The sequence below is a fragment of the Natrix helvetica genome (genome assembly GCF_964273705.1).
Source record: "Natrix helvetica genome assembly, chromosome: 3".
In the NCBI taxonomy this organism is placed as follows: Eukaryota; Metazoa; Chordata; class Lepidosauria; order Squamata; family Natricidae; genus Natrix; species Natrix helvetica.
Genome location: NC_138549.1, coordinates 174,866,005 through 174,891,060, shown reverse-complemented (window position 1 = coordinate 174,891,060; position 25,056 = coordinate 174,866,005). Strand labels below are relative to the sequence as shown.

General features: G+C 44.4%; 1 protein-coding gene across 1 annotated transcript; it reads left to right on the top strand.

Moving 5' to 3' along the window:
* The first annotated feature begins 2,352 nt into the window (after positions 1-2,352).
* On the top strand, positions 2,353-25,056 carry TCF15 (transcription factor 15). Its single transcript, XM_081949832.1, has 2 exons — positions 2,353-2,868; positions 24,251-25,056. Exons 1-2 carry the CDS (start codon positions 2,392-2,394, stop codon positions 24,326-24,328), a joined length of 555 nt encoding a protein of 184 aa, XP_081805958.1. The 5' UTR covers positions 2,353-2,391; the 3' UTR covers positions 24,329-25,056.

Below are 25,056 nucleotides of genomic sequence, written 5' to 3'. Positions count from 1 at the left end.
GCCAATGCACTGCGTTCAAAAGGTTTATGAATAAAAGAAAAGAAAAGTCTGACTTTGAGGGTCTAATTTTATTTTATTTTATTCTTTCCCTGCCCCTCCTTTCCCTTTTTTCTTCCTTTTTTTTTTTTGCCAGCCCTGGGAAAAAATGAATGATTTCCTTGCAAGGGAAGGGAAAGCAAATCCACTTGGGTTTCACCGGATCCATCCCAGCCTGCACGGAGCAGAAACCCACCGGCTTCTGTCAAGAGGTCAACTCATCTCCTGCAGCCAGCACTCAAGGGGAGGTTTTGCCCCATTCTGGCTTCCTGACACGGATGAGTTATTGCTCTGAGGTTTCCTTTCCTGTCTGCATCTTTGCCGGAGGAGGAATTTCGTTCTCCTCTCCTCCCTCTTCTCACCTCGGGCTTCTCGGCTTCTCTCTTCCAGCCCCATGAGCTGAGCCCTTGGCGTGAAGGCAGCAAGCCAAGGAAAACAGAGTCAAAGCAGCACTCTGGGCCTTCCTTCTGCTGTAAGAGGCAGGGCTAGTCTAGGGAAGAGAAGGACCAGGGGAGACAGGATAGCAGCCTTCCAATATTTGAGGGGCTGCCAAAGAGAGGAGGGGGGGGGGGTCAAGGCTGTGTTACAAGGCACCTGAAGGCCAGACAAGGAATAATAATGGATGGAAACTGATCAAGGAGAGATTCAAGCTGGAAATAAGGAGGAAGTTTCTGACTGTGAGAGTAATCCACCCATGGAACAGAAGTTGCCTTCGGAAGTTGTGGGAGCTTCATCTCTGGAGGCTTTCAAGAAGAGACTGGACTGCCATCTGTCAGAAATGGTGTAGGGTCTCCTGCTTGGGCAGAGGGTTGAACTAGATGACCTACAAGGTCCCTTCCAATTCTATCATCTATCTATCTATCATCTATCTATCTATCTATCTATCTATCTATCTATCTATCTATCATCTATCTATCATCTATCTATCTATCTATCTATCTATCTATCTATCTATCTATCTATCTATTATCTATCTATCTATCTATCTATCTATCATCTTTCTTTCTTTCTTTCTTTCTTTCTTTCTTTCTTTCTTTCTTTCTTTCTTCTTTCTTTCTTTCTTTCTTAAGAACAGTTGCAAGAACTGGGCAGGGCTGGTCTAATGAAGAGAAGGACCAGGGGAGACAGGATAGCCATCTTCCAATATTTGAGGGGCTGCCACAGAGAGGAGAAGGTGAAGCTATTTCCCAAAATACATGAAGGCCAGACAAGGAATAATAATGGATGAGAACTGATCAAGGAGAGATTCAACCTAGAAATAAGGAGAAAGATTCTGACAGTGAGAACCATCAACCAATGGAAGTTTCCTTCAGAAGTTGTGGGAGCTTCATCACAGGAGGCTTTCAAGAAGAGACTGGACTGCCATTTGTCAGAAAGGGGTCTTCTGCTTGGGCAGGGGGGGGTTGGATTAGATGACCTACAAGGACCCTTCCAACTCTATTAATATGAATCTATCTGATCAAAGCAGGCCTGGAGGCTAAAACATACGATGAATGGTTGCAGGAACTGGGCATGGCTGGTCTAGTGAAGAGAAGGACCAGGGGAGACATGACACCAATCTTCCAATATTCGAGGGGCTGCCACAGAGAGGAGGGGGTCAAACAATTTCCCAAAGCACCCGAAGGCCAGATGGAAACCGATCAAGAAGAGATTCAACCTAGAAATAAGGAGGAACTTTCTGACAGTGAGAACCATCAACCCATGGAACAGAAGTTGCCTTTAGAAGTTGTGGGAGCTTCATCCCTGGAGTCTTTCAAGAGGAGCCTGGGCTGCCATCTGTCAGAAATGGTGTAGGGTCTCCTGCTTGGGGAGAGGGTGGGTGGGACTAGATGACTTCCAAGGTCCCCTCCAACCCTTGTTATTCTGTTATTACTCTGTATTCAGAAGTTGTAGGAGCTTCAACCCTGGAGGCTTTCAAGCAGAGACTGGACTCCCATCTGTCAGAAACGGTGTAGGTAGGGTCTCCTGCTTGGGGAAGTTGGTAGGGGGACTAGATGATCTCCAAGCTCCCTTCCAACCCTGTCCATCTGTATCCCTACGAGGCGTCTCGCCCGGGCGCGCCTGTCAAAGCCACCCGCCACGTGCGCCGCCCAGCTCCGACTTAACTGCAAGCGAGGTTTTTCAATTTCCGAGACCGCAGCATCGGCGCCTCCTTATTGGCCCGCCGAGAGGATGCCGGAGCTGCCCATTGGCCAGTTGGGATTCTGGGCCGGGCTCCCGACTCCGCCCACCACTATAAATACCGAGGGTGGTCGACGGATCCCTGCACTGCTGGCTCGGCGTGCGGAGCATCGGTGTTTTCTGTTGCGTCTTCTGCAGTTTGGCCGCCCTCTTTTGGGGGGGCTCAGTCCAGCCATGGCCTTCACCGTGCTGGGCCCCATGGCCGCCCACGTGCTGTACCCGGAGCTGCGCCTGCTGTCGGAGGAGGACGAGGAGGAGGAGACCCGGAGCGAGAGCGACGCCTCGGATCGCTCCTACGGCTGCTGCGAGGGCCGTCGCAAGAGCGGGCGGCCGGTCGTGGTGGTGAAGCAGCGGCAGGCGGCCAACGCCCGCGAGCGCGACCGCACCCAGAGCGTCAACACGGCCTTCACCGCCCTGCGCACCCTCATCCCCACCGAGCCGGTGGACCGCAAGCTCTCCAAGATCGAGACCCTCCGCCTGGCCTCCAGCTACATCTCGCACCTGGCCAACGTGCTGCTGCTGGGCGAGGGCTGCCAGGACGGGCAGCCTTGCTTCCGAGCCCTCCGCGGGGCCAAGGGCGAAGGGGGCACGGCCGGGCCGCCCCCGCGCAGCATCTGCACCTTCTGCCTGAGCAACCAGCGCAAAGGGGGGGTGAGTGGCGCGCTCTGTGCATGCTCGGGGGAAGCTTTTGCTCGCGTGGCTTTCGCGGCTGGAAGGGTAGCCTGCTGCTTCCGGTTTTTCCCAAATGACAGCCCGCGAAGCGATGGGCTGGGGGGGCTGGAAGAGAGGAACTGGCTCCCAGCTGCCCCTCCCCAGCCCTAAGGAGCTTGGCGGTCGGGTGGGATTTGAACCTGGGTCTTTAGAGTTCTCGTTCTACACCTGGCCCTTAGAGTAAGCCCCCACCCAGGAGTTGCCAATATGATGGGCATTTGGTCCTTCTCTTCTTCCTTCCTTCCTTCTCCCTCCCTCTCTTTCCTATTCTCCCTTTTTTCTCTCTCATTTTTCTCTGTCTCTCTTTCTCCTCCCTTCCTCTTTCTCTCTCTTTTTCTCTCCACTTTTTCTCTGTCTAATTTCCTTTCTTCCCTCCTCCTTTCTTTCGCTGTCACTCTCACTTTTTCCTCCTTTTTTCTAGTTCTGTATTTTTTCCCTTTTCTCAATTTCCTTCCATCCTCTCCTCCTCCCTCCCTCTCTCTCTTCCTCCCTTTCTTTTTCTCTTTCTCTGTCTCTATTTCTCCACCCTCCTTTCCTCTTTCTTCCTATTTGTTTTCTTTTTCTTTTTCTTTCTCCACTTTTTCTCTCTCTTTTCTTTCCTCCTTTCTTTCGCTATCACTTTCACTTTTTTCTCCTTTTTTCTATTTTTCCTCTATCCTTCCCTTGTCTCATTTTCCTTCCTTCCTTCTGCCTTCCCTCCCTCCCTTCCTCCCTCTCTTCTTCCCTCCCTTTCTCTCTTTCACGCTTTCTTTTTCTTTTTCTCTGTCTCTATTTCTCCACCCTCCCTCTTTCTTCTTTTTGTTTTTTATTTCTCTCTCTCTAGTTTTCTTCCCTCCCTCCTCCTTTCTTTCGCTATCACTCTCACTTTTTCTTCCTTTTTTTCTATCTCTATTTCTCCTCTATCCTTCCCTTGTCTCATTTTCCTTGCTTCCGCCCTCCCTCCCTTCCTCCCTCTCTTCTTTCCTCCCTTTCTCTCTTTCACACTTTCTTTTTCTCTGTCTCTATTTCTCCACCCTCCCTCTTTCTCTCTTTTTGTTTTCTCTCTTCCCTTTTTCTCTGTCTCTAGTTGTCTTCCCTTCTTCCTTCTCTCTTTTATTATCTCTCACTTTTTCTTTCTTCTCTCTCCCTTTTTTCTCTCTCCATTTCTCTTCCATCCTTCCCTTTTCTCTCCTCCCTCCCTCCCTCCCTCCCTAGTCAACAGGCTAACTGACTCTGTAACTAACCATAATAACAAACAAGCTTATTTTGCCTCTGCTTCTTTGGCCTTCTGTTCCTGGCTTGGGGACATCCTTAAAATGGACTAGTAGAAGTGAGAATTAATGGAGAGGAAAGGGGGATTCTGGACCATGTACAGAAAGTCGGTTTCCTGTTGTTCAGCCATGGGTACAAAAATGCAATTGTTTATCTATTTGACTTCTTTGGCTGCCCAATTCCAATGGGCACTGAGCAGTCTGCAAAAGTGGATAAAAGCAGATACAACATCAAACCAAATGGACACCTCAAGAGTAAAATAACCTTATAGAACACATAATAAGGTAAAGGTACAGGTTCCCCTCGCACATACGTGCTAGTCGTTCCCAACTCTAGGGGGCGGTGCTCATCTCCGCTTCAAAGCCGAAGATCCAGCGCTGTCCGAAGACGTCTCCGTGGTCATGTGGCCTGCATGACTCAATGCCGAAGGCGCACGGAACGCTGTTACCTTCCCATCAAAGGTGGTTCCTATTTTTCTACTTGCATTTTTACATGCTTTCGAACTGCTAGGTTGGCAGAAGCTGGGACAGGTAACAGGAGCTCACTCCATTAGGCAATGCTAGGGATTCGAACCGCCGAACTGCCAACCTTTCTGATCGGCAAGCTCAGCGTCTTAGCCACTGAGCCACCTTGTCCCTGGAGAACACATAATACAGGCCCCTAAAAAGGCAATAATGCAAACAACCCCAGGCCGTCATCTGCTAAACTCAGATTAGGAGTGGCTGGCAGTGATCACACGGCCTCCTTAACCAGATTGCAGATCCAGTGTGCACAACTTTCTAGATTTTAGTCAGTGTCATCTTTGGTAATCTGTGCAAAACCCCTTGATTTGGGTGCGTGTTGGCCAACGTGGTATGCAAGTCCAGGAAATCTTATAAATTCAGTATTTAAACAATGCTACAAAAAGCATAAGCAGTCACTGAAATAGAGGATAATGCCCCAAGAAACCTATTGGGTATTTGGTACTCCTTGAAAAATGGAGGTATTGTTATTAAGCTGCAAAGCTATTTGTATATACAACTGAATCCACGTAAGAAAATTAGTTTGGAACTAGAATTGCCATAACTATTACCATTATAAGTATTCCTGCTGTTTCTTATTCTATTTAACTGTACCTATTTGTATAATAGCTATATATTAATTAGATATTTTTGTACCTATATATGCAATAGATCAGTGATGGTGAAACTTTTTAGCACTGAGTGTCCTAATTGGAACATGCTTGCATGTGCAATGCACCGGAGGGCCAGAAACCCAAAGCTCAGTTGGTTGGCACATGCATACCTGGGTTTTTTTGGCTGTTTTGGGGACGGTTTTCAGGCCATTTTCAGGCTGTTTTTGGCCTGAAAAACAGCCTGAAAATAGCCAACAAACCAGAAAATGGTCAGGTTTTTTGGCTGTTTTTCCGGCCACTTTCAGCCCGTTTTTGGCTGTTTTCAGGCCATTTTCCAGTACTCCAGCGCCCACGAAAACCAGCTGGCTGGCACGCATCAAAAACCAGAAGAGCGGCTGGCAATGGTGTGCACGCCCAGAGAGAGGGTTCTGTGTGCCACCTCTGGCATGCGTGCCATAGGTTCGCCATCCCGGCAATAGATTTTGATCCAAAGTGGATCAATTGATGATACTGTTGCAGTGGAGGGAAATATAAAAGGTAATTGGGAGGGTTGGTTTAAAAAGCTGTTGGAAAACGACAAGTATTCCAAACCTAACCATGATGGGAACAGGAAGAAAAGAGACAACCCACATGGCATCGGCCAACTCGAGTCTATCCAGTCAAAGATCCATCGAAGAAATGATGCGGAGAGAAAGATCCAATTTGGTGTGTCATTTTCAAAGGCAGCGTTCCTTTGCCAATGTCTGCGGAGATTCTCCGTCCTCCAGGTCATGGCTGTCCCAAAGGTGCCATTTTCAAAGAGGCAACTGGACTTTCTTGCTTTTTCTTTTGAAGAGGTTTCGCTTCTCATCCCAGAAACTTCTTCAAGAGGTGAAGAAGCTTCTTGGATGAGAAGCGAAACGTCTTCAAAAGAAAAAGCAAGAAAGTCCAGTTGCCTTTTTGAAAAAAGCACCTTGCTAATGAGAAATCGCACCTTGTTTGTTCAGCGCAGTCCTTTTAAACAGGTCTTCCTCTACCTTGATAACTTTATGATGTGTGGGCTTCAACTCCCAGAATTTCAAGAAGAGACTGGGCTGCCATCTGTCAGAAATGGCGTAGGGTCTCCTGCTTGGCTGGGGGGGTTGGACTAGATGACCTACAAGGTCCCTTCCAACTTTGTTATTCTGTTAATTCCTTAGTCTCTCTGTGAACCAGTGTTTTTCAACCTTGGCCACTTTGAAGTTGGGTGGACTTCAACCCAGAACTCCCCTTCCTCTTTGTAAACCACTGTTTCTCAACCTTGGCTAATTTAATACATAATACAATAGTAGAGTTGGAAGGGACCTTGGAGGTCTTCTAGTCCAACTCCCTGCCTAGGCAGGAAACCGTTCCAGACAGATGGCTATCCAACATCTTCTTAAAGACTTCCAGTGTTGGGGCATTCACAACTTCTGGAGGCAATTTCTGTTCCACTGATTCATTGTCCTCACTGTCAGGAAATTTCTCCTCAGTTCTAAGTTGCTTCTGTCCTTGATTAGTTTCCACCCATTATTTCTTGACCTGCCTTCAGGTCCTTTGGAGAATAGCTTGACTCCCTCTTCTTTGTGGCAACCCCTGAGATATTGGAACTCTGCTATCATGTCTCCCCCAGTCATTCTTTCTCTTAAGCTAGACATACCCAGTTCCTGCAACCGTTCTTCATATGTTTTAGTCTCCAGTCCCCTAATCCTCTTTGTTGCTCTTCTCTGCACTCTTTCCAGAGTCTCCACATCTTTTTTACATCGTGGCGACCAAAACTGAATGCAGTATTCCAAGTGTGGCCTTACCAAGGCCGTATAAAGTGGTATTAACCCTTCACGTGATCTTGATTCTCTCCCTCTGTTGATGCAGCCTAGAACTGTGTTGGCTTTTTTGGCAGCTGCTGCACACGGCTGGCTCATATTTAAATGGGTGGACTTTAAGATTGGTGGACTTCAACTCCCAAAATCCCTCTGTCTCTTTGTAAACCACTGTTTCTGAATGTTGGCCACTTTTAAGATGGTTGGACTTCAACTCCCAGAATTCCCCAGCCAGACACTTCAACCCCTCTGATGGCTTTGGCAAAACAGGGAATTAAATAGGGATTTTAAAGGATGTGTGTTTGTCTTTTATTTTTATAGTTACACTGGTATTTAATTTTGTTCTGCGAGGTGCAATTACAATAAAGTAAACTAAACTATTTTTTAATTTATTTTATTTACTTTATCAAGCATGTATAAGGTAACAGATATAAATATAAACGTGACTATGAATGCATGGAATGGATACGAATACAAGGGAATATTAGGACAGGCACATTGGTGCGCTTATGCACGCCTCCTTTATGGACCTCTTAGGAATGGGGTGAGGTCCACCCTAGACAGTTTAAGATTGAAGCTGTGGTGGGTGAGGATGTAACAATGGAGTCAGGTAGCGCATTCCAGGCGTTGACCCCTCTGTTGCTGAAGTCGTATTTTCTGCAATCGAGTTTGGAGCGTTTTACCTTGAGTTTGTATCAATTGTGTATACTCATGTATTGTTGTATTTAAAACTAAATAGGGGGCACAACTCACAAATGAGGGATAAAACTCCATTTTCTGTAACAAGCAAACCGTGAACAGCATTATTGATGGTTTTTTTTTTAAAAAAAACCTACAACTTTCTCACTAGGCATGTAGCCTACAGTGGCCTGGGATGACTCCTAGACACCACAATTGTAAATCATGAGTTATGTCCAAAATCTCTGAAAAGACAATAAATTAGAAGTGGCTGCTAAATTAATTCACACTCGTATTTCATTTTTGGTAGATATGCGTGTGGCTGGAACTTTGATTAGATCCCCGTTAGAAATTACCGCATCTAGTTTTGATCACCATAATGTAAAAAAAATGTGGAGACTCTAGAAAGAGTGCAGAGAAGAGCAACAAGGAGGATTAGGGGACTGGAGGATAAAACATATGAAGAACGGTTGCAGGAACTGGGTATGTCTAGTTTGATGAAAAGAAGGACCAGGGGAGACATGATAGCAGTCTTCCAATATCTCAGGGGTTGCCACAAAGAAGAGGGAGTCAAACTATCTTCCAAAGCACCTGAAGGGAAGGACAAGAAGCAATGGGTGGAAATTAATCAAGGAGAGAAGCAACTTAGAACTAAGGAGGAATTTCCTGACAAGGAGAACAATTAATCAATGGAATAACTTGCCTCCAGAAGTTGTGAATGCCCCAACACTGGAAGTCTTTAAGAAGATGTTGGAGAACCATTTGTCTGAAGTGGTATAGGGTTTCCTGCCTAAGCAGGGGGTTGGACTAGAAGACCTCCAAGGTCCCTTCCAACTCTGCTATTCTAAAGTAATTCTGTTTCCGTTTTTTTAGATGCAACCTCGCCTGCCAAATATTTTAGTCTGCAGAGCCCTGACCGAAATTGGGATGCAAATTCCATTCCCACATGCCAAACTAAGGAAGGGTTGGGTGGATCCGATGTGGGTGTAGGAAGAGGTGGATTGGATATGCCAGAAAAATAATAATAATAATAATGATAGTTGTTAATCTGATGTGTGGTAAGAGAGGAAAATGTGTGAAGGGAGTTTGCTTTGGAATTTGCAATGAACGGTGGCCGGTGGGCACGGACTTTATTTCTTTGCATGCATTCAAGGAGAAGAGAGGGGGAAAGCATAAACTTTTGGACCTACATATTATCATTAACTAAAACCAGACGATCCCCCAAAATGCCGGTATGACGATGGATGAAGCCATCATAACTGGAAAAAAGTGTTACTTCAGCCACAAATTGACAGCTTAACTACCTCAAATGTCAGACTAGAATTTGCAACGAAGGTCCGAAAGTGGAAAATATGAAAAAAATCTTGATATTTTTTCCTATCTGAACTCCAAATGAGGGAGCAGAGCCTAAACTGGTTTGTTTATTTGTTTATTTTAAATGTATCCTGTCTTTGCTATTTGTACAAAGCGGTAGAGATATCTAACAGGCCTTTTTCTTTCCATTTTTCCCACAACCTTGTGAGGTGGGTAGGATTAAGACAGAATGACTGGCCCAAAGTCACTCAGCCACCTTTACCATGGCTAAGGCAGGACTAGAACTCACCGTCTCCTGGTGATTGGCCCAAAGTCACCCAGTTAGCTTTCATGGCTAAGGCAGGACTAGAACTCACCGTCTCCTGGCAATTGGCTAAAGTCACCCAGTTAGCTCCCATGGCTAAGGCAGGACTAGAACTCACTGTCTCCTGGTGATTGATCCAAAGTCTCCCAGCCACATTTCATATCTAAGGAAGGACTAGAACTCACCATCTCCTGGTGATTGGGCCAAAGTCACCCAGTCAGCTTTCATATCTAAGGAAGGACTAGAACTCAGCTTTCATGGCTAAGGCAAGACTAGAACTCACGGTCGCCTGCCTTCCAGCCTGGTGCCTTAACCACTAGACCAAATTGGACTAGGTTACCAGCCTCAGCCATGGTTTTTCTGTCCTAATTGAACCAGGAGTTAAAATATAAGCATAAGGGAAATCTTCACTATAACCTATTTCTGGGGCATAATATCATGCCACTTGCAATGGATAGTTTTTGAAAATGCCAGAGCTTGGATGGGGGGGGGGGTCAGGTGATTATTATTGTTGTTGTTGTTGTTGTTGTTGTTAGGTAAGCTTCCCGTTAGGAGAGCGAGTGCGCAGAGAAGCGTAATGAGAGTGGTGTGGAGTAACACGCACAAACCAGCATACAGGGACACCGAATAGTAAAAGTAATAGTGGTTTACTTAAGTGGAAAATAGAGGTATTCCGAGTTCAATTTACACACGGTTCAGTCAGTCAGTTACCAATGTTCTCAGTTAAGGAGTGATCCACCGAACACAGTCCAGTATCCTATAATCCGTTCAGCACACAAAGTTGCTAAGAGTAGCAAAACTCACAGTAACTCACAATACAGCAACCGATCCCATTACAGCCGTACTTAAAGAAACAGTACTACTCCCATGGCTTATATATTGCTGACCCAACCGTTAACCTACATTCCTAACAATTATCATTATTATTATTATTATTATTATTATTATTATTATTATTATTATTATTATCTGCAATTTTATGGCCAAGAACTCCACCCCCCCACCCCCCCCAGGATGTTAAAAGCAATTTAGAAGTAAAAAGGCTGGAATTTAGCTTCTCGTAGCCAAGGCTAATCACTTGGGGCTCGTGGGGAAGGAAGGTAGCTAAGATGTTGTCTTAATCCAGTGCTTCTCAAATAGTGGGGCGGGCCCCCCAGGGGGGGGGCACGAGGCTCCGTAAAGGGGGGCTCAGCTCAAATTATTTTATATATTTTTGTTTTGCAGGTTAAAGTTTTGTTTAATATTGTGTTCCTTTAAATCCTGTGCTCCTTTAAATCTTTTCTGCTACAGTTAATAAAGCTATTCTTTGTTGTAAATTGATCCACATTTCTTTCTTTTTTTATTCTCTTATACGTTAATAAGGATACAGTGTTATGCAGAGGTGTACTTATAACAATTTTATAGACAAATGATACTATTTACAGTGGCGCAGGGGGCCGCGAAATGTTTTCTTCTTCCTAGGGGGGGGCATGACAGAAAATAATTGAGAAGCACTGTCTTAATCCATGGTTTGCTCTGGGTGCAGTTTTGCTGAAAACGAAGTAACGGGCAGGTGTTTTTTTTTTAGCAAATCTGTTGTTAAAAATGTAGTCATGTGCTTGTGCGATGCTAAAAATGGCCGCAATTGTGGTCCTGTTGCCGAGTGCCCAGTTATGGGACTGCAGGGTTGTGTGACTGTTAAAACTGAATACACAACTCTCAAGTTCCTTCCCTGTTGTAATTTCGAAAGGTAGCTAAGTCATTTGTAAGTCAAATACTACTTGACGTACGGCCACAATGGAGCCCAGAATTTAAGTGGCTAAGTGAGAAAGTTGTTAAGTCAGTTCTGCCCCCCTCCCCTTTATGACTTTTCTTGCCGCCTTTGTTAAGTGAAATCCCTGCCGTTGTTAAATTAGTCACACGGTTGTTAAGTGAACCTGGCTTCCCCATTGACTCTGTTGTTGGAAGGTCGCAAAAAGGGGGAATCACGTGACCCTGGGGACATGGCGGCCGTCGTGAATATGAGTCAGATGCCAAGCATCCGAAGGTAAATCACCTGGCCGTAGGGATGCTGCGACGGTCGTAAGTGTGAAAAACGATCATCGGTCCCTTTTTTCCAGTGCTGCTGTAGCTTTGAACGGTCAGTGAATGAACTGTTGTAAGTTGAGGACAGCCTGTATAACAACTTGAACGTTGCAGGGTGGCCTTCCTCTCGGCTGCCTTCTAGTTGTGTCCCTTCAAAAAACAACCTTGTGAGGTAGGCTGGGCTACATTCAGCTAACGGGGTGAATTTGGTGAGTTGGTCAGCCTATGGACGTCATGGGTTTCTGCTTAGATACTATATTTAGATATTATAAAAGGGAGGCGGTGGCTCAGTAGCTAAGACACTGAGCTTGTCGATCAGAAAGGTCGGCGGTTCGAATCCCTAGTGCCGCATAATAGAGTGAGCTCCCGTTACTCGTCCCAGCTTCTGCCAACCTAGCAGTCCGAAAGCCCATAAAAAAAATGCAAGTAGAAAAATAGGAACCACCTTTGGTGGGAAAGTAACAGCGTTCCGTGCGCCTTCAGCATTGAGTCATGCCGGCCACATGACCACGGAGACGTCTTCGGACAGCGCTGGCTCTTTGGCTTTGAAACTATCTGTTTCTCTATCTCTCTCATCTTCCTCTGTCATCTCTGTCTGTCTGTCTATGTACCTATCTATCTATTTATCATTCTATCATTTTATCTATCTGTCTATCATCTCTCTTTCTCTCTCTCTCTCTTCTATGTCTTTGTCTGTCTGTCTATCATCTATCTATCTATCTATCTATCTATTCATCAGGGACGCGGTGGCTCAGTGGCTAAGACACTGAGGTTGTTGCTCAGAAATATTGGTAGTTCGGTGGTTCGAATCCTTAGCGCTGCATAACGGAGTGAGCTCCCGTGACTTGTCCCAGCTTCTGCCAACCTAGCAGTCCGAAAGCAGGTAAAAAATGCAAGTAGGAGAATAGGAACCACCTTTGGTGGGAAGGGAACAGCATTTTGTGCAGCTTCAGCATTTAGTCATGCCATTCACATGAGCACGGAGACGTCTGCGACAACGCTGGCTCTTTGGCTTTGAAACTATCTATCTGTTTCTCTATCTCTCTCTCTCATCTCTGTCTGTCTGTCTGTCTGTCTGTCTATGTACCTATCTATCTATTTATCATTCTATCATTTTATCTACTCTATCATATATCTCTCTCTCTCTTTCTCTCTCTTCTATCTCTCTATCTGTCTGTCGATCATCTATCTATATCTATATCTATCTATCTATCTATCTATCTATCTATCTATCTATCATCTATCTATCTATCTATCTATTTATCTATCATCTATCTATCTGTCTATCATCTGTCTATCATCTATCTATCTATTTATCAGGGACACAGTGGCTCAGTAGCTTAGCTTGTTGATCAGAAAGGTCAGCAGTTCAGTGGTTCGAATCCCGAGCGCCGCATAATGGAGTGAGCTCCTGTTACTTGTCCCAGCTTCTGCCAACCTAGCAGTTTGAAAGCACGTTAAAAAATGCAAGTAGAAAAGTAGGAACCACCTTTGATGGGAAGGGAACAGCGTTCCGTGCACCTTCTGCGTTGAGTCATGCTGGCCATATGACCCCGGAGACGTCTTCGGACAGCACTGGCTCTTCGGCTTTGAAACGGAGATGAGCACCGCCCCCTAGAGTTTGGGAATTGATTCTTCCAAGTGGTTCTGGAACCTGGAATTAAATGTTAAATTAAGCCCGCCAGCCACATTCGGACGTCACGCTGGGCCCTGATTTAGGCTCTTCGGCTTTGAAACGGAGATGAGCACCGCCCCCTAGAGTCAGGAACGACTAGCACATATGTGCGAGGGGAACCGTTACTATATTTTCCACAGATTTATGGCGCTTAGGATTAAAATCCCAGGTTTAGGTGATCCTCAACTTACAACCGCAACTAAGCCCAAAATGTACATGGTTAAGTGAAAAATTTGTTAGGTGAATTTGTCCCATTTTACAGCTTCTCTTGCCCCAATGGTTAAGTGATTGGCTGCCATTGTTAAATTAGTAGCACCGTTGTCCAATGAATCTGGCTTCCCCCTGGACTCTGCCGGTCAGGAGGTCGCAAAATGAGTCCCAAACACTGTGACCATCATAAATACGAGTCTGTTGCCAAGCCGCCGAATCTTAGATCACATGACCCTGGGGAGGCTGCCATGGTCGTAAGTGTGAATAACGGTCATTCCCCCCCCAGTGGTGTCATAACTATGAACGGTCACTGAATGAACTGCTCTAAGTCCATCATAAAGGCTGCCTTTATGATGTTGGACCTCACTGAATAGTAGTTAAAATGGGGCTAAGTCTTTTTAAAACAGGGTTGAGGTGGGATACTTGGATGGGAGGCCACTCAGAAATCACAGGAAGCAGTCAGAAGTCGCCATTGTCGGTTCCGTTGTAACTTTGAACAGTCACTAAATGAACTGTTGGGAGTTCGAGGACTACCTGTACAAAAATAATGAACAGTAAACCCACAGCAAAGTCAAATCCAAAGAAAAATAGAATAGAATAGAAAAAATGGAGTGGAGTGGAGTGGAGTGGAGTGGAGTAGAGTAGAGTAGAGTAGAGTAGAGTAGAGTAGAGTAGAGGAGGGAGTGGAGTAGAATAGTATAGTATAGAATAGAATAGAATAACAGAGTTGGAAGGGACCTCAGAGGTCTTCTAGTCCACCCTATGCCTAGGCAGGAAACCCTACACCACCTCAGACAAATGGCTATCCAGCATCTTCTTAAAGACTTCCAGTGTTGGGGCATTCACAACTTCTGGAGGCAATTTCTGTTCCACTGATTCATTGTTCTCACTGTCAGGAAATTCCTTCTTAGTTCTAAGTTGCGTCTCTCCTTGATTAGTTTCTCCTTGATATATGTAGCCTGTTATATCGGTGATTGAGCTCATATAGATTCAGCTTTTTGTTGTTTGGTTGAGAAGTTGTGTCCGATTTTTGCAACCCCGTGGACCATGGTCTGCCAAGCCCCCCCCCTTGTCCTCCACCGTCACCCCGAGTTTGCCCAAATTCCCATCCATTGCATTGAAGACCCTATCTCACCTTCTGCCGTCCTCTCCTCTCCTTTTGCCTTCCCTTCCCCAACATCAGATGCAGATAGATTAACAGAGTTGGAAGGGACCTTGTGGGTCATCTAGTCCAACTCCCCCACCCAAGCAAAAGACCCTACACCCTTTCTGACAGATGGCAGTCCAGTCTCTTCTTGAAAGCCTCCAGGGATGAAGCTCCCACAACTTCCGAAGGCAACTTCTGTTCCGTTGGTTAATGGTTCTCACTGTCAGAAAATTCCTCCTTATTTCCAGGTTGAATCTCTCCTTGTTCAGTTTCCATCCATTATTCCTTCTCTGGCCTTCGAGTGCTTTGGGAAATAGCTGGACCCCTTCCTCTCTGTGGCAGCCCCTCAAATATTGGAAGATTTCTATCCTGTCTCCCCTGGTCCTTCTCTTCCCTAGACTAGCCAGGCCCAGTTCTTGCAACCGTTCATCCTATGTTTTACCCTCCAGGCCTGCTTTGATCATCTTAGATAGATTCAGATTAACAGATGGCAGTCCAATATCTTCCTGAAAGCTTCCCGTGATGAAGCTCTCACACAAGACGATTAGGGGGCTGGAGGCTAAAACATACGAAGAACGGTTGCAGGAATTGGTGTTGTGTCCCCCCCCCCCAGTGGAGCTGCAGCAGACACAGAGAGTGAGGAGGTTGGGGAGGGACATGGGCCAGTCCTGGAGTCTGGGGAAGCCTCTGGTGAGGGTTCTGTGTTGGAGGCAGAGAGGGGGCCAGAGCCATATGCCAGTTATCAGCTGCCTTCGGAGTTGGACGTTAGTGAGGCAGAGGAACAACTGGAGCCTGTTCCCAGTGTGCGCATGCGCAGAGTTGCCAGACAAAGGAAACAGCTAAAGAACAAGGCCACAGGTAGACAGTGAATGGTCCCTCCCGTAGGAAACAAAAGAGGAGCGAAAGGGGAGTGGGCTTTTGCAGGAAACAATGCATTCGTTAGATTCGTTTCAGGCGTGTGAAGATCTGTCCGTGAATCTCAGCGACTCTGTGCCAAGTCTTTCCTTGCACAGCACGGCATTTGGGAACTATTGGCATGTCAGCTTTCCAAGCTAGATAAGGTCTGTGGTCATAAATACTCCTTTGAAAGACTGTTTGCCAGGCCTTGGCTGAAGGTGAATGAGAGGAATTCACGTTCGTTTAATAAAAGGGGTTTTGCCAGGACCAGGACTCTGCCTCGTGCTTTTTGGGAACGATTGGGTATGTCTAATCTAAGAAAGAGAAGGACCTGGGGAGACATGATAGCAGTCTTCCAATATTTGAGGGACTGCTACAGAGAGGAGGGGGTGTCAATCTACTCTCCAAAGCATCAGAAGGCAGCTTAAGAAGCAATGGGTGGAAGCTTATCGAGAGGAAAAGCCTAAATGTAAGGGGAAATTTTTGGGCAGTGTGGACAATTAATCCGTGGAATGAGTTCCTTCCAGAAGTTCTGGCTGCTCGCTCCATCACTGGAGCGTTTTCAAGAAAAGATTGAACAACCATTTGTCTAGAATGCTATAGGCCTTTGCTGTACTTGGCCCTCCCCTACTCACCCACCGGCGTTGCATCACGTGGCTGCACTGGTGAGATCACCCTTCAGCCAACTGGCCCTCCCCCTCCCCCCGCACCCTTCGGCCTTACCTTCAGCACCAGCGGTGGGATCAGAAGTCCAGCTCAACCGGTGAAATAACTAACCAGAAGGGCAGCTGCAGTGGATGCTTGCTGGAAGATAAGGCCGGTGGTGAGGGGCGGGGCAAGGGGCGGGGCTGAATCCCACCACTCCGCAGGCCGGATATTTTGCATTGGCGGGCCGTATCCAGCCCGCAGGCCATAGTTTGAGGATCGGTGGCATAGGGTTTTCTACCTGAGCTGGGGGTTGGATTAGAAGACCTCCAAAGTTCCTTCTGATTCTACTCTACTCTACTGCTATTGCTATTGCTATTGCTATTGCTATTGCCTATTCTATTCCATTCCATACCCTACCCTACCTTACCCTACTCTACTCTACTGTACTGCTATTGCTATTCCCTATTCTACTCTACTCTACTCTACTGTACTCTACTTTTATTGCTATTGCTATTCCTTATTCCATTCCGTCCCATTCCATTGGATTCCTATCCTACCCTACCCTGCCCTACCCTACCCTACTTCTATTGCTATTGCTATTCCCTATTCTATTCCATTCCCTAGCCTACCCTACTCTACTCTGCTGCTATAGCTATTCCCTATTCTATTCTACTCTACTCTACTTCTATTGCTATTGTTACTGATATTCCCTATTCTATTCCATTCCATTGGATTCCTATCCTATCCTACCCTACCCTACCCTACCCTACTCTACTGCTATTGCTATTCCCTATTCCATTCCATTCCATTGGATTCTTATCCTACCCTACCCTACCCTACCCTACTGCTATTGCTATTGCTATTCCCTATTCTATTCTTATTTCATTCCATTCCTATTTTCTATTCTATTCTATTCTATTTTATTCTATTCCATTCTATTCTATTCTATTCCATTCCATTCCATTCCATTCTCTATTCCATTCCATTCCATTGGATTCTTATCCTACCCTACCCTTCTCTCCTCTACTCTATTTACATAAAAGTAAATATAATTGAATAGGGAAGTGATGAACAAGTACCAGTCTAAATACACATTTAAATTGTTCAAGTACTCCTTAATTCTCAGAGGGCCCAGGTATGTTGGCTGGGGAATTCTGGGAGGTGAAGTCCATGCCTCTTAAAGTGGCTAAGGTTGAGAAACGCTTGTTTTAGAGAGTTTTTACTAAGTTAGAGCGATCTCCATATAATTTAGCCTTCGGTATCCATTCCGCTTTGTGTTCTCTTTGCTGTATTGTTTAATATTCCAAGGTAAACTGCCCCTGCATATGCAGGATCTGTAAAACTTGCAGTCACTTATATTTTGCCTGTTTCCAGCTCTGGGATTATAATGAACAAGTACTTTGGGGCAGTTTAAAAATAGTCCTTTCTAGAAATTGAACAGGATTTCATACAACTTAGGTAATAGAATAACCATAGAGGTCTTCTAGTCCACCCCCCTGCTCAAGCAGGAGACCTTATGCCATTTCAAAGACATGGCTGTCCAGACTCTTCTTAAACACCTCCAGTGATGGAGCACCCACAACCTCTGGTGGCAAGTAGTTCCACTGACTAATTGTTCTCACTGTCAGGAAATTTTTCCTTTGTTCTAGGTTGCTTCTCCTTGTTTAGTTTCCACCCATTGCTTCTGGCCTGCAAGTTCTCTGGAAAATAAGTCATCTCCCTCTTCTTTGTGGCAGCCCCACAAATATTGGAAGATGCGACCATGTCTCCCTTGGTCCTTCTCTTCACTAGATTAGACAGGCCCAATTCCAGCAGCCATTCTTTATATGCTTTAGTCTCCAGTCCCCTAATCATCTTTGTTGCTCTTCTCTGCACTCTTTCTAGAGTCTCCACATCTTTTTTACATCGTGGCGACCAGAACCCTTTCCAAGGCCTTATAAAGCGGTATTAATACTTCCCAAAAACAAAAGAACTTCCTCGCTCCTGGATTTCTTTTATTCTTTTTTAAATAATTATTCTTGAGAATTTTTCCATAAGTTAAAAAGAGAAAGAGAGAGAGAGGAAAGGAAAGAGAAAGGGTAAAAGAAAAGAAAGTGAAAAAGCAGAAGAGAGGTAGGAAGAAGGAAGGGATGTCGGTAGGGAAGGAGAGAAGGAAGTAAAAAAGGAAGGAGGGATGGAGGAAGGAAGGCTGGAAGGGAGGGAAGGAAGAAGGAATGAAAAGAAAGAGGGAGGAAAGAAGGAAGGAAAAGAAAGGAAGTGAGGGTGGGAGTGGGGAATTTTGTTGTGAAGGGAGGAAGGAAGGAAATAAGGAAGAAGGGAGGGAGGGAGGAAAAGAAGGGGGAGGAAGAAAGGGAGGGAGAAAGAAAGGAAAAGGGGAGGTGGAAGGGAGGAAGAAAAGAAAGAGGGAGAGAAGGATAGATAATTGGGGAGGGAGGAATTTTGATGTGAAGAGAGGAAGGAAGTAAATAAGGAAGGAGGGAGGGAGGAAAGAAGGGAGGAAGGGAGGAAAGAAAGGGAAGGAGGGAGGAAAAGGGGAGGTGTAAGTGAGGAAGAAAAGAAAGGAATAGATAATTAGGGAGGGAGCTGATTTTGATATGAAGAGAAGAAGGAAGAAAAGAAAAGAGGGGGGAAGGAAGGAAAAGAAAGGGAGGGAGGGAGGAAGAAAGGAAAAGGGGAGGTGGAAGGGAGGAAGAAAAGAAAGGAGAGAAGCATAGATAATTAGGGAGGGAGGAATTTTGATGTGAAGGGAGGAAGGAAGTAAATAGGGAGGGAGGGAGGAAAGAAGGAAGGAAAGAAAGGAGGGAAGGAGGGAGGAAAAGGGGAGGTGGAAGGGAGGAAGAAAAGAAAAGAATAGATAATTAGGGAGGGAGGAATTTTGATGTGAAGGAGGAAGGAAGAAAATTAAAGTGGGAGGACGGAAGAAAAGAACGGAAGGGAGAGAAGGATAGATAATTAGGGAAGGAGGAATTTTGATGTGAAGGTAGGAAAGAAAGAAGGAAGGAAGGAAGTTCCAACCTTGTTTTCAACAGCTATAAACATAACTCATCCCTTTGGTATTGCAGAAATCCCTTCAGCCCCTTACTTCACCCCTTTCCATCCAATCCATGCCGGCTGGGGAATTCTGGGAGTTGAAGTCCTCCTGTCTTTGGCCAAGTCGCCACGGTTGGGAAGGACAGCTCCGGAGGAGGCTATTTTTATGCAGGCAGGGGAGGGACGCTTGGGCCCAAGGCAGACTTTCACATAACCGCAATGGCATTTGCAGTGGTGTTTTTCCAGCTGTGCTCGGTTGAAAAACCTTGTGGAACAAGAGGGCGGGGCTTTGCGAATTGGCTCCCTCTCTAACCCCCCCCCCCCAATGCCCCAGAAAGCCATTGGATCTCAGCATGGGAAGCAGCTGGGATCCCAGGCTGTTGTGGATTCCAATGGCATCACCGCCGTTACTATGGCAACCTTTGGCGAGCTCATCCTCTGGACCCAGGAAAGGCCAAGGCCCGAATTTAACCTGACTGGGTGACTCAGTGGCTAAGACACTAAGCTCGCCGGTCGGCAGTTCGGCAGTTCGAATCCCTAGTGCAGGCCTCCTGCGTGAGCAGGGGGGTTGGACTAGATGACCTTCAAGGTCCCTCTTCCAACTCTGTTACTGTTACTTAATTTCTAGGTTCCTCTTTGGCCTCAAGCCCTTTTCCAGAGCTCAGAGCCAAACGTCCATTCACACGTAGGTCTGTTTGGAGGTTTTCAATCAGGTCATGCTTGTCCCAGAGGTGCTTTTTTATTTCTATTTTTTCCAAAAGGCAACTGGACTTTGTTTTTCCTTGAAAACGTTTTGCTTATCATTCCTTCTTTTTTTAAAAAAAAATAAATTTTATTTTGTTTTATTTTGATCTGAGCAATCCATTTAAACAGTGTGTCATCTGGGTACAAATGTTTTGTGCCAACAATGAAAACTTACAATTGTATTCATTATTTAATCTAATCTTATCTTAATTTGCAACGCCTTAAAATGCCTGATACTGTAAGAATCCTCATGATGATTTATTTAATCTCTATTGATCATATTAACTATTAAATACATTTTCTATATTTTACACAACTTCTTTTGCTGCTAATTCTTATGTCTATTCTCTAACCATCGGTAAAATGATTCCCAAATTGTATATAATAATCAGTTTGTTCTTTTTCTAGGATAGCCAGTGTCAATCTGTTCATTTCTGCACATTCTAATATTTTCCTAATCACATTCTCCTCTGCAGGGATCTCTTCACTTTTCCAATTTTGTGCAAATACGATCCTAGAAAATGTATCAATTTTCTTTACTATAGTTTTCTGGTAAAATCCTCATCAAAAATATTTCAGGTTTTAGGTCAATATGTTGTTGTATCATCTTTTCCAGCCACATACGTATTTTAGTCCAATATTTTTTTGCCTCTACGCAAGTCCACCACATATGATAGTACGAGCCCGGTGTCTGGTGGCATTTCCAACATGTAGCTGAGTTGTCTTTAAACATCTTCGCCAGTCTAGCCGGTGGCCAATGCCATCTATAAAGCATCGTATACAAATTCTCTTTATATGCAGTTGACATAGTTAATTTATAACTTCTATCCCAGAGTTGCTGCTATTTAGCAGAGAAGAGCAACAAAGATGATTAGGGGACTGGAGACTAAAACATATGAAGAACAGTTGCAGGAACTAGGTATGTCTACCTTAAGAGAAAGAAGGACTAGGGGAGACATGATAGCAGTGTTCCAATATCTCAGGGGTTGCCCCAAAGAAGAGGGAGTCAAGCTATTCTCCAAGGCACCTGAGGGCAGAACAAGAAGCAATGGGTGGAAACTAATCAAGGAGAGAAGCAACTTAGGAGGCATTTCCTGACAGTGAGAACAATTAATCAGTGGAACAGAAGTTGCCTCCAGAAGTTGTGAATACTCCAACACTGGAAGTCTTTAAGAAGATGTTGGATAGCCATCTGTCTGAAACGGTATAGGGTTTCCTGCCTAGGCAGGGGGTTGGACTAGAAGACCTCCAAGGTCTCTTCCAACTCTACTATTGTATTATTATTATTGTATTAGCTAATTCCATCGTACAACCAAAATTAGAAGAACTGAAGAAGCTTCCACAGCTTTCCCTCTCTCGCCCTTTTAACAATTTTATTACTTTATGAAGTGGAATATAAAGACAATGCAAAACTAAATAATGGAGAAAACAGGGAAGGATACAGGAAAGAGAAAAGTGAGGGAAAGAAGAAGGGAAAAAGAAAGAAGGGGCACTGGCTTCTGACTCCCTTTGCGGCAGTAGAATAGAATAACAGAGTTGGAAGGGACCTTGGAGGTCTTCTAGTCCAACCCCCTGCCTAGGCAGGAAACCCTACACCACTTCAGACAAATGGCTATCCAACATCTCCTTAAAGACTTCCAGTGTTGGGGCATTCACACCTTCTGAAGGAAATTTCTGTCCCACTGATTAATTGTTAATTGTAATATGTATAAATTAATAGGGAAGCAGCAACCCACTTCTGATCATAGCTTGGGACCAGGTGATCTGAAGGACCATTTCTTGCCGGTCACATTTACCCTACCCATCACAGCGGGGAGGCAGGAAATGCTGCGGGTCCCATCCCCGAGGGAGATACATCTGGTGGGACCCAGAGGAAGGGCCTTCTCTGTGGTGGCTCCCTCTCTCCGGAACATAATTCTCCCAGAGATTAGAATGGCCCCCACTCTAATACTCTTCCAGAAGGCACTGAAGCCCTGGTTTTGCCAGAGGGCCTGGGGAAACCACAGCGGGATGGAGGCCATCAAATAACTCGTGTGATTAGCTGTCGCCGGGGAAGGCTGGGTGGGAGTTCTGTGTGTGTGTGTGTGTGTAATTTTGTTCTATTGCACTATATTAATTTATTTGGGTTCTTTCTGTTAGTTTTTATTGTTTTCAATGTGGTCTTTTATTCTTTCAGCCGCCTGGAGTCGCCACGGGCGAATAGGCAGCAATATAAATTCAACAAATCAATCAATCAATCAATCAATAAGCAATGATAGTGATAATAATGTATACAATGTGTAGTGTTATGATAAGTAATAACTGGATATGAATATTGAATGGTACCCATGAAAGGAAGATTAGAAATCTTTTTGGATTATATACAGAAGTTAATGAAAAAGAATTAAGTTAGATACAGTTAAGCTTTGATTACTAGGGGGAAAATGTTATGATACAGGATATATTCAAATAAAAGAGGGACAATGATGACAACATTATATATATATATATATATATATATATATATATATATATATATATATATATATATATATATATATATATGCTGGTTTTGTTGTATTCGGGTCTTTTCCCGTGTAAGGTTGAGATTGTCTTTGCAACGTTTCGGCAGGATCTCACCTGCCATCTTCAAGCGTAGGCTCAAAATGTGGACTCAAATTGAGCCCACGCTTGAAGACAATCTCAACCTTACACGGGAAAAGACCCGAATACAACAAAACCAGCATACCTACACCCGTGAAAATCTACGAATATATATATATATGTGTGTGTGTGTGTGTGTGTGTGTGTGTGTGTGTGTATGTATTTTATCAGCACAAATACAACATTATATATATATATATATATATATATATATATATATATATATATATATATATATATATATATATATATATATATATATATATATATATATATATATATTATAATACAAGGAAACTAGATGAAAATTGCTAACAGTGATTTGGAAAGGAGGATTAGAAAAGTTTGCTATTAAATATTATGGATGTTTAGCTAGAGTAGGACATAAGGATTCAGTGTTATTGGAGGATTTCAGAAATATTAAATGAAATGCCAGTATGTGGTTATGTATTGAATCTTGGTATATTTTATGATGAAGGACGTTTAAATACGGTAATTATAGTCAAATGAAAATGGAGGTATAAGGGTAATGTGTATAAATATCTGAGTTAAAATACTTGAGTTAATATGAATAATGCTTGATGACTGTGGAAGAGATGCACGAAAACCTTTTGTAACCAACGGATACACTTTCTACAGTATGTAAAGAAAGAAGATTTTATGTGTTGTGTTTGTTTTGGAAAAAAAAATCTATAAAAAAAAATCAATCAATTAGCAAGCCTTCCTTGCCAAAATCTTTGGACCGGATGGGTCGGGTTTTATACAGGGGCGGGAAGCTTCTGGTTCATCCCTTTATTTATGTTTAGGTCGGGATTCTAATTTGTTAATTCTTTCTATCTATCTATCTATCTATCTATCTATCTATCTATCTATCTATCTATCTATCTATCTATCTCATCTATCTACCTATCTATCATCTATCTATCTATCTATCTATCTATCTATCTATCTATCTATCTATCTATCTATCTATCTATCTATCTACCTACCTACCTACCTACCTACCTACCTACCTATCAATCATCTATCTATCTATCTATCTATCTATCTATCTATCTATCTATCTATCTATCTATCTATCTATCATCTATCTATCTATATCATCTATCTATCTATATCATCTATCTATCTATCTATCTATCTATCTATCTATCTATCTATCTATCTATCTATCTATCTATCTACCTACCTACCTACCTACCTACCTACCTACCTACCTATCTACCTATCTATCATCTATCATGTCTGTCTGTCTGTCTGTCTACCTATCTATCTTATCTTATCTATCTATCTATCTATCTATCTATCTATCTATCTATCTATCTATCATCTTATCTATCTATCTATCTATCTATCTATCTATCTATCTACCTACCTACCTACCTACCTACCTACCTACCTATCTACTTATCTATCATCTATCTATCTATCTATCTATCTATCTATCTATCTATCTATCTATCTATCTACCTACCTACCTACCTACCTACCTACCTACCTACCTACCTACCTACCTACATCTCTCTGTGTGTCTCTATTTCTCTATTTCTGTCGATCCACATCATTTATATAGATGGTCCTTTTACGACCAACCAAATTACCCCTTTGTTTACTGAAAATACATTTAAAATAAGCCAATCTGAGATTAATAGAAGGTTGGATTCCCTCCCCCTCCCCTTCTCTCCCACCCCCAGTCTGGAGCCCAGAGGATGGTGTAGGAACACCCGGCAGGCTGACTCTGTGGAAGAGGCTACTCAACATTTTCCCCCCTCCCCTTTCTCTGCAGGGAAGTCGGAGGGAGCTGGCTGGGAGCAGCTGTCTGAAGGCCAGAGGCGGGAACCAGGTGAAGATGCTACGGAGGTGAGCCCAGGGCAGCTGTCTGTCGGAGAAGGCCAGCCAAAGGGAGATCTGTGACTTGGATTTTGTCTTCCTTGAGTGGGACGGTTGAGGGTCATGGAATATGAAGACGCAGACGGGTACAAAGAGGGGCTTGGTGGTCCGGACTTTGAGGAGACCAAGCACGATGAAAGATGCTATGGGTTGCAGCTGCCCTGGAGGTACTACGCAGCCCAGCCATGGATTTTGGTTGGAGCTCAGAGAGCCCTTCGCCTTTTCCGGGGAGCGTGGCTAGAGCCCGAAGACCAAGGATGGGGAGAAGGCCAGCCCTGCTGGATTTGGGGGGAGGGGGGTTTCTCCAATCTCTCTTTGAAAGGACAAGTGTTGAGACTTCAGCTCCAGAGGTGACTTCTGCAACCTTCTCCAGAGCTATTTCCCCAACTTTCCAGCGGCTGAGCGAGGGATTTTTGGAGGGAACTGGTTTTTTTGTAGGACAGTCGCATGGATCCAGGATGGCAGGAGGTCCAAACGCATCTTGCTCCAAATGCGTCTGGCTTTCTCACGGAAGCTTTTTGGAATCAGGCGTTGTTTGTCGGGGAAAACTGGTGTCCATATTCCCTCTGGATCTGGAGTCGGAAGAGCTGAGAAAAGAGGAGGACGGTTGCAAGACGATGGTGGCCTCTCTTGCCCGGCCTATGAGGTCACCGTTGAAATGTTATTTCCTTATTCTGCGAGCTTAAAAATAAAAGATCTGTT

Bases quoted from the DNA above. Each gene is read 5' to 3' on its own strand.
- TCF15 (XM_081949832.1), top strand. From the start codon at position 2,392: ATGGCCTTCACCGTGCTGGGCCCCATGGCCGCCCACGTGCTGTACCCG. The intron at 2,869-24,250 runs GTGAGTGGCGCG...CTTTCTCTGCAG, and splicing joins GCAACCAGCGCAAAGGGGGG to GGAAGTCGGAGGGAGCTGGC.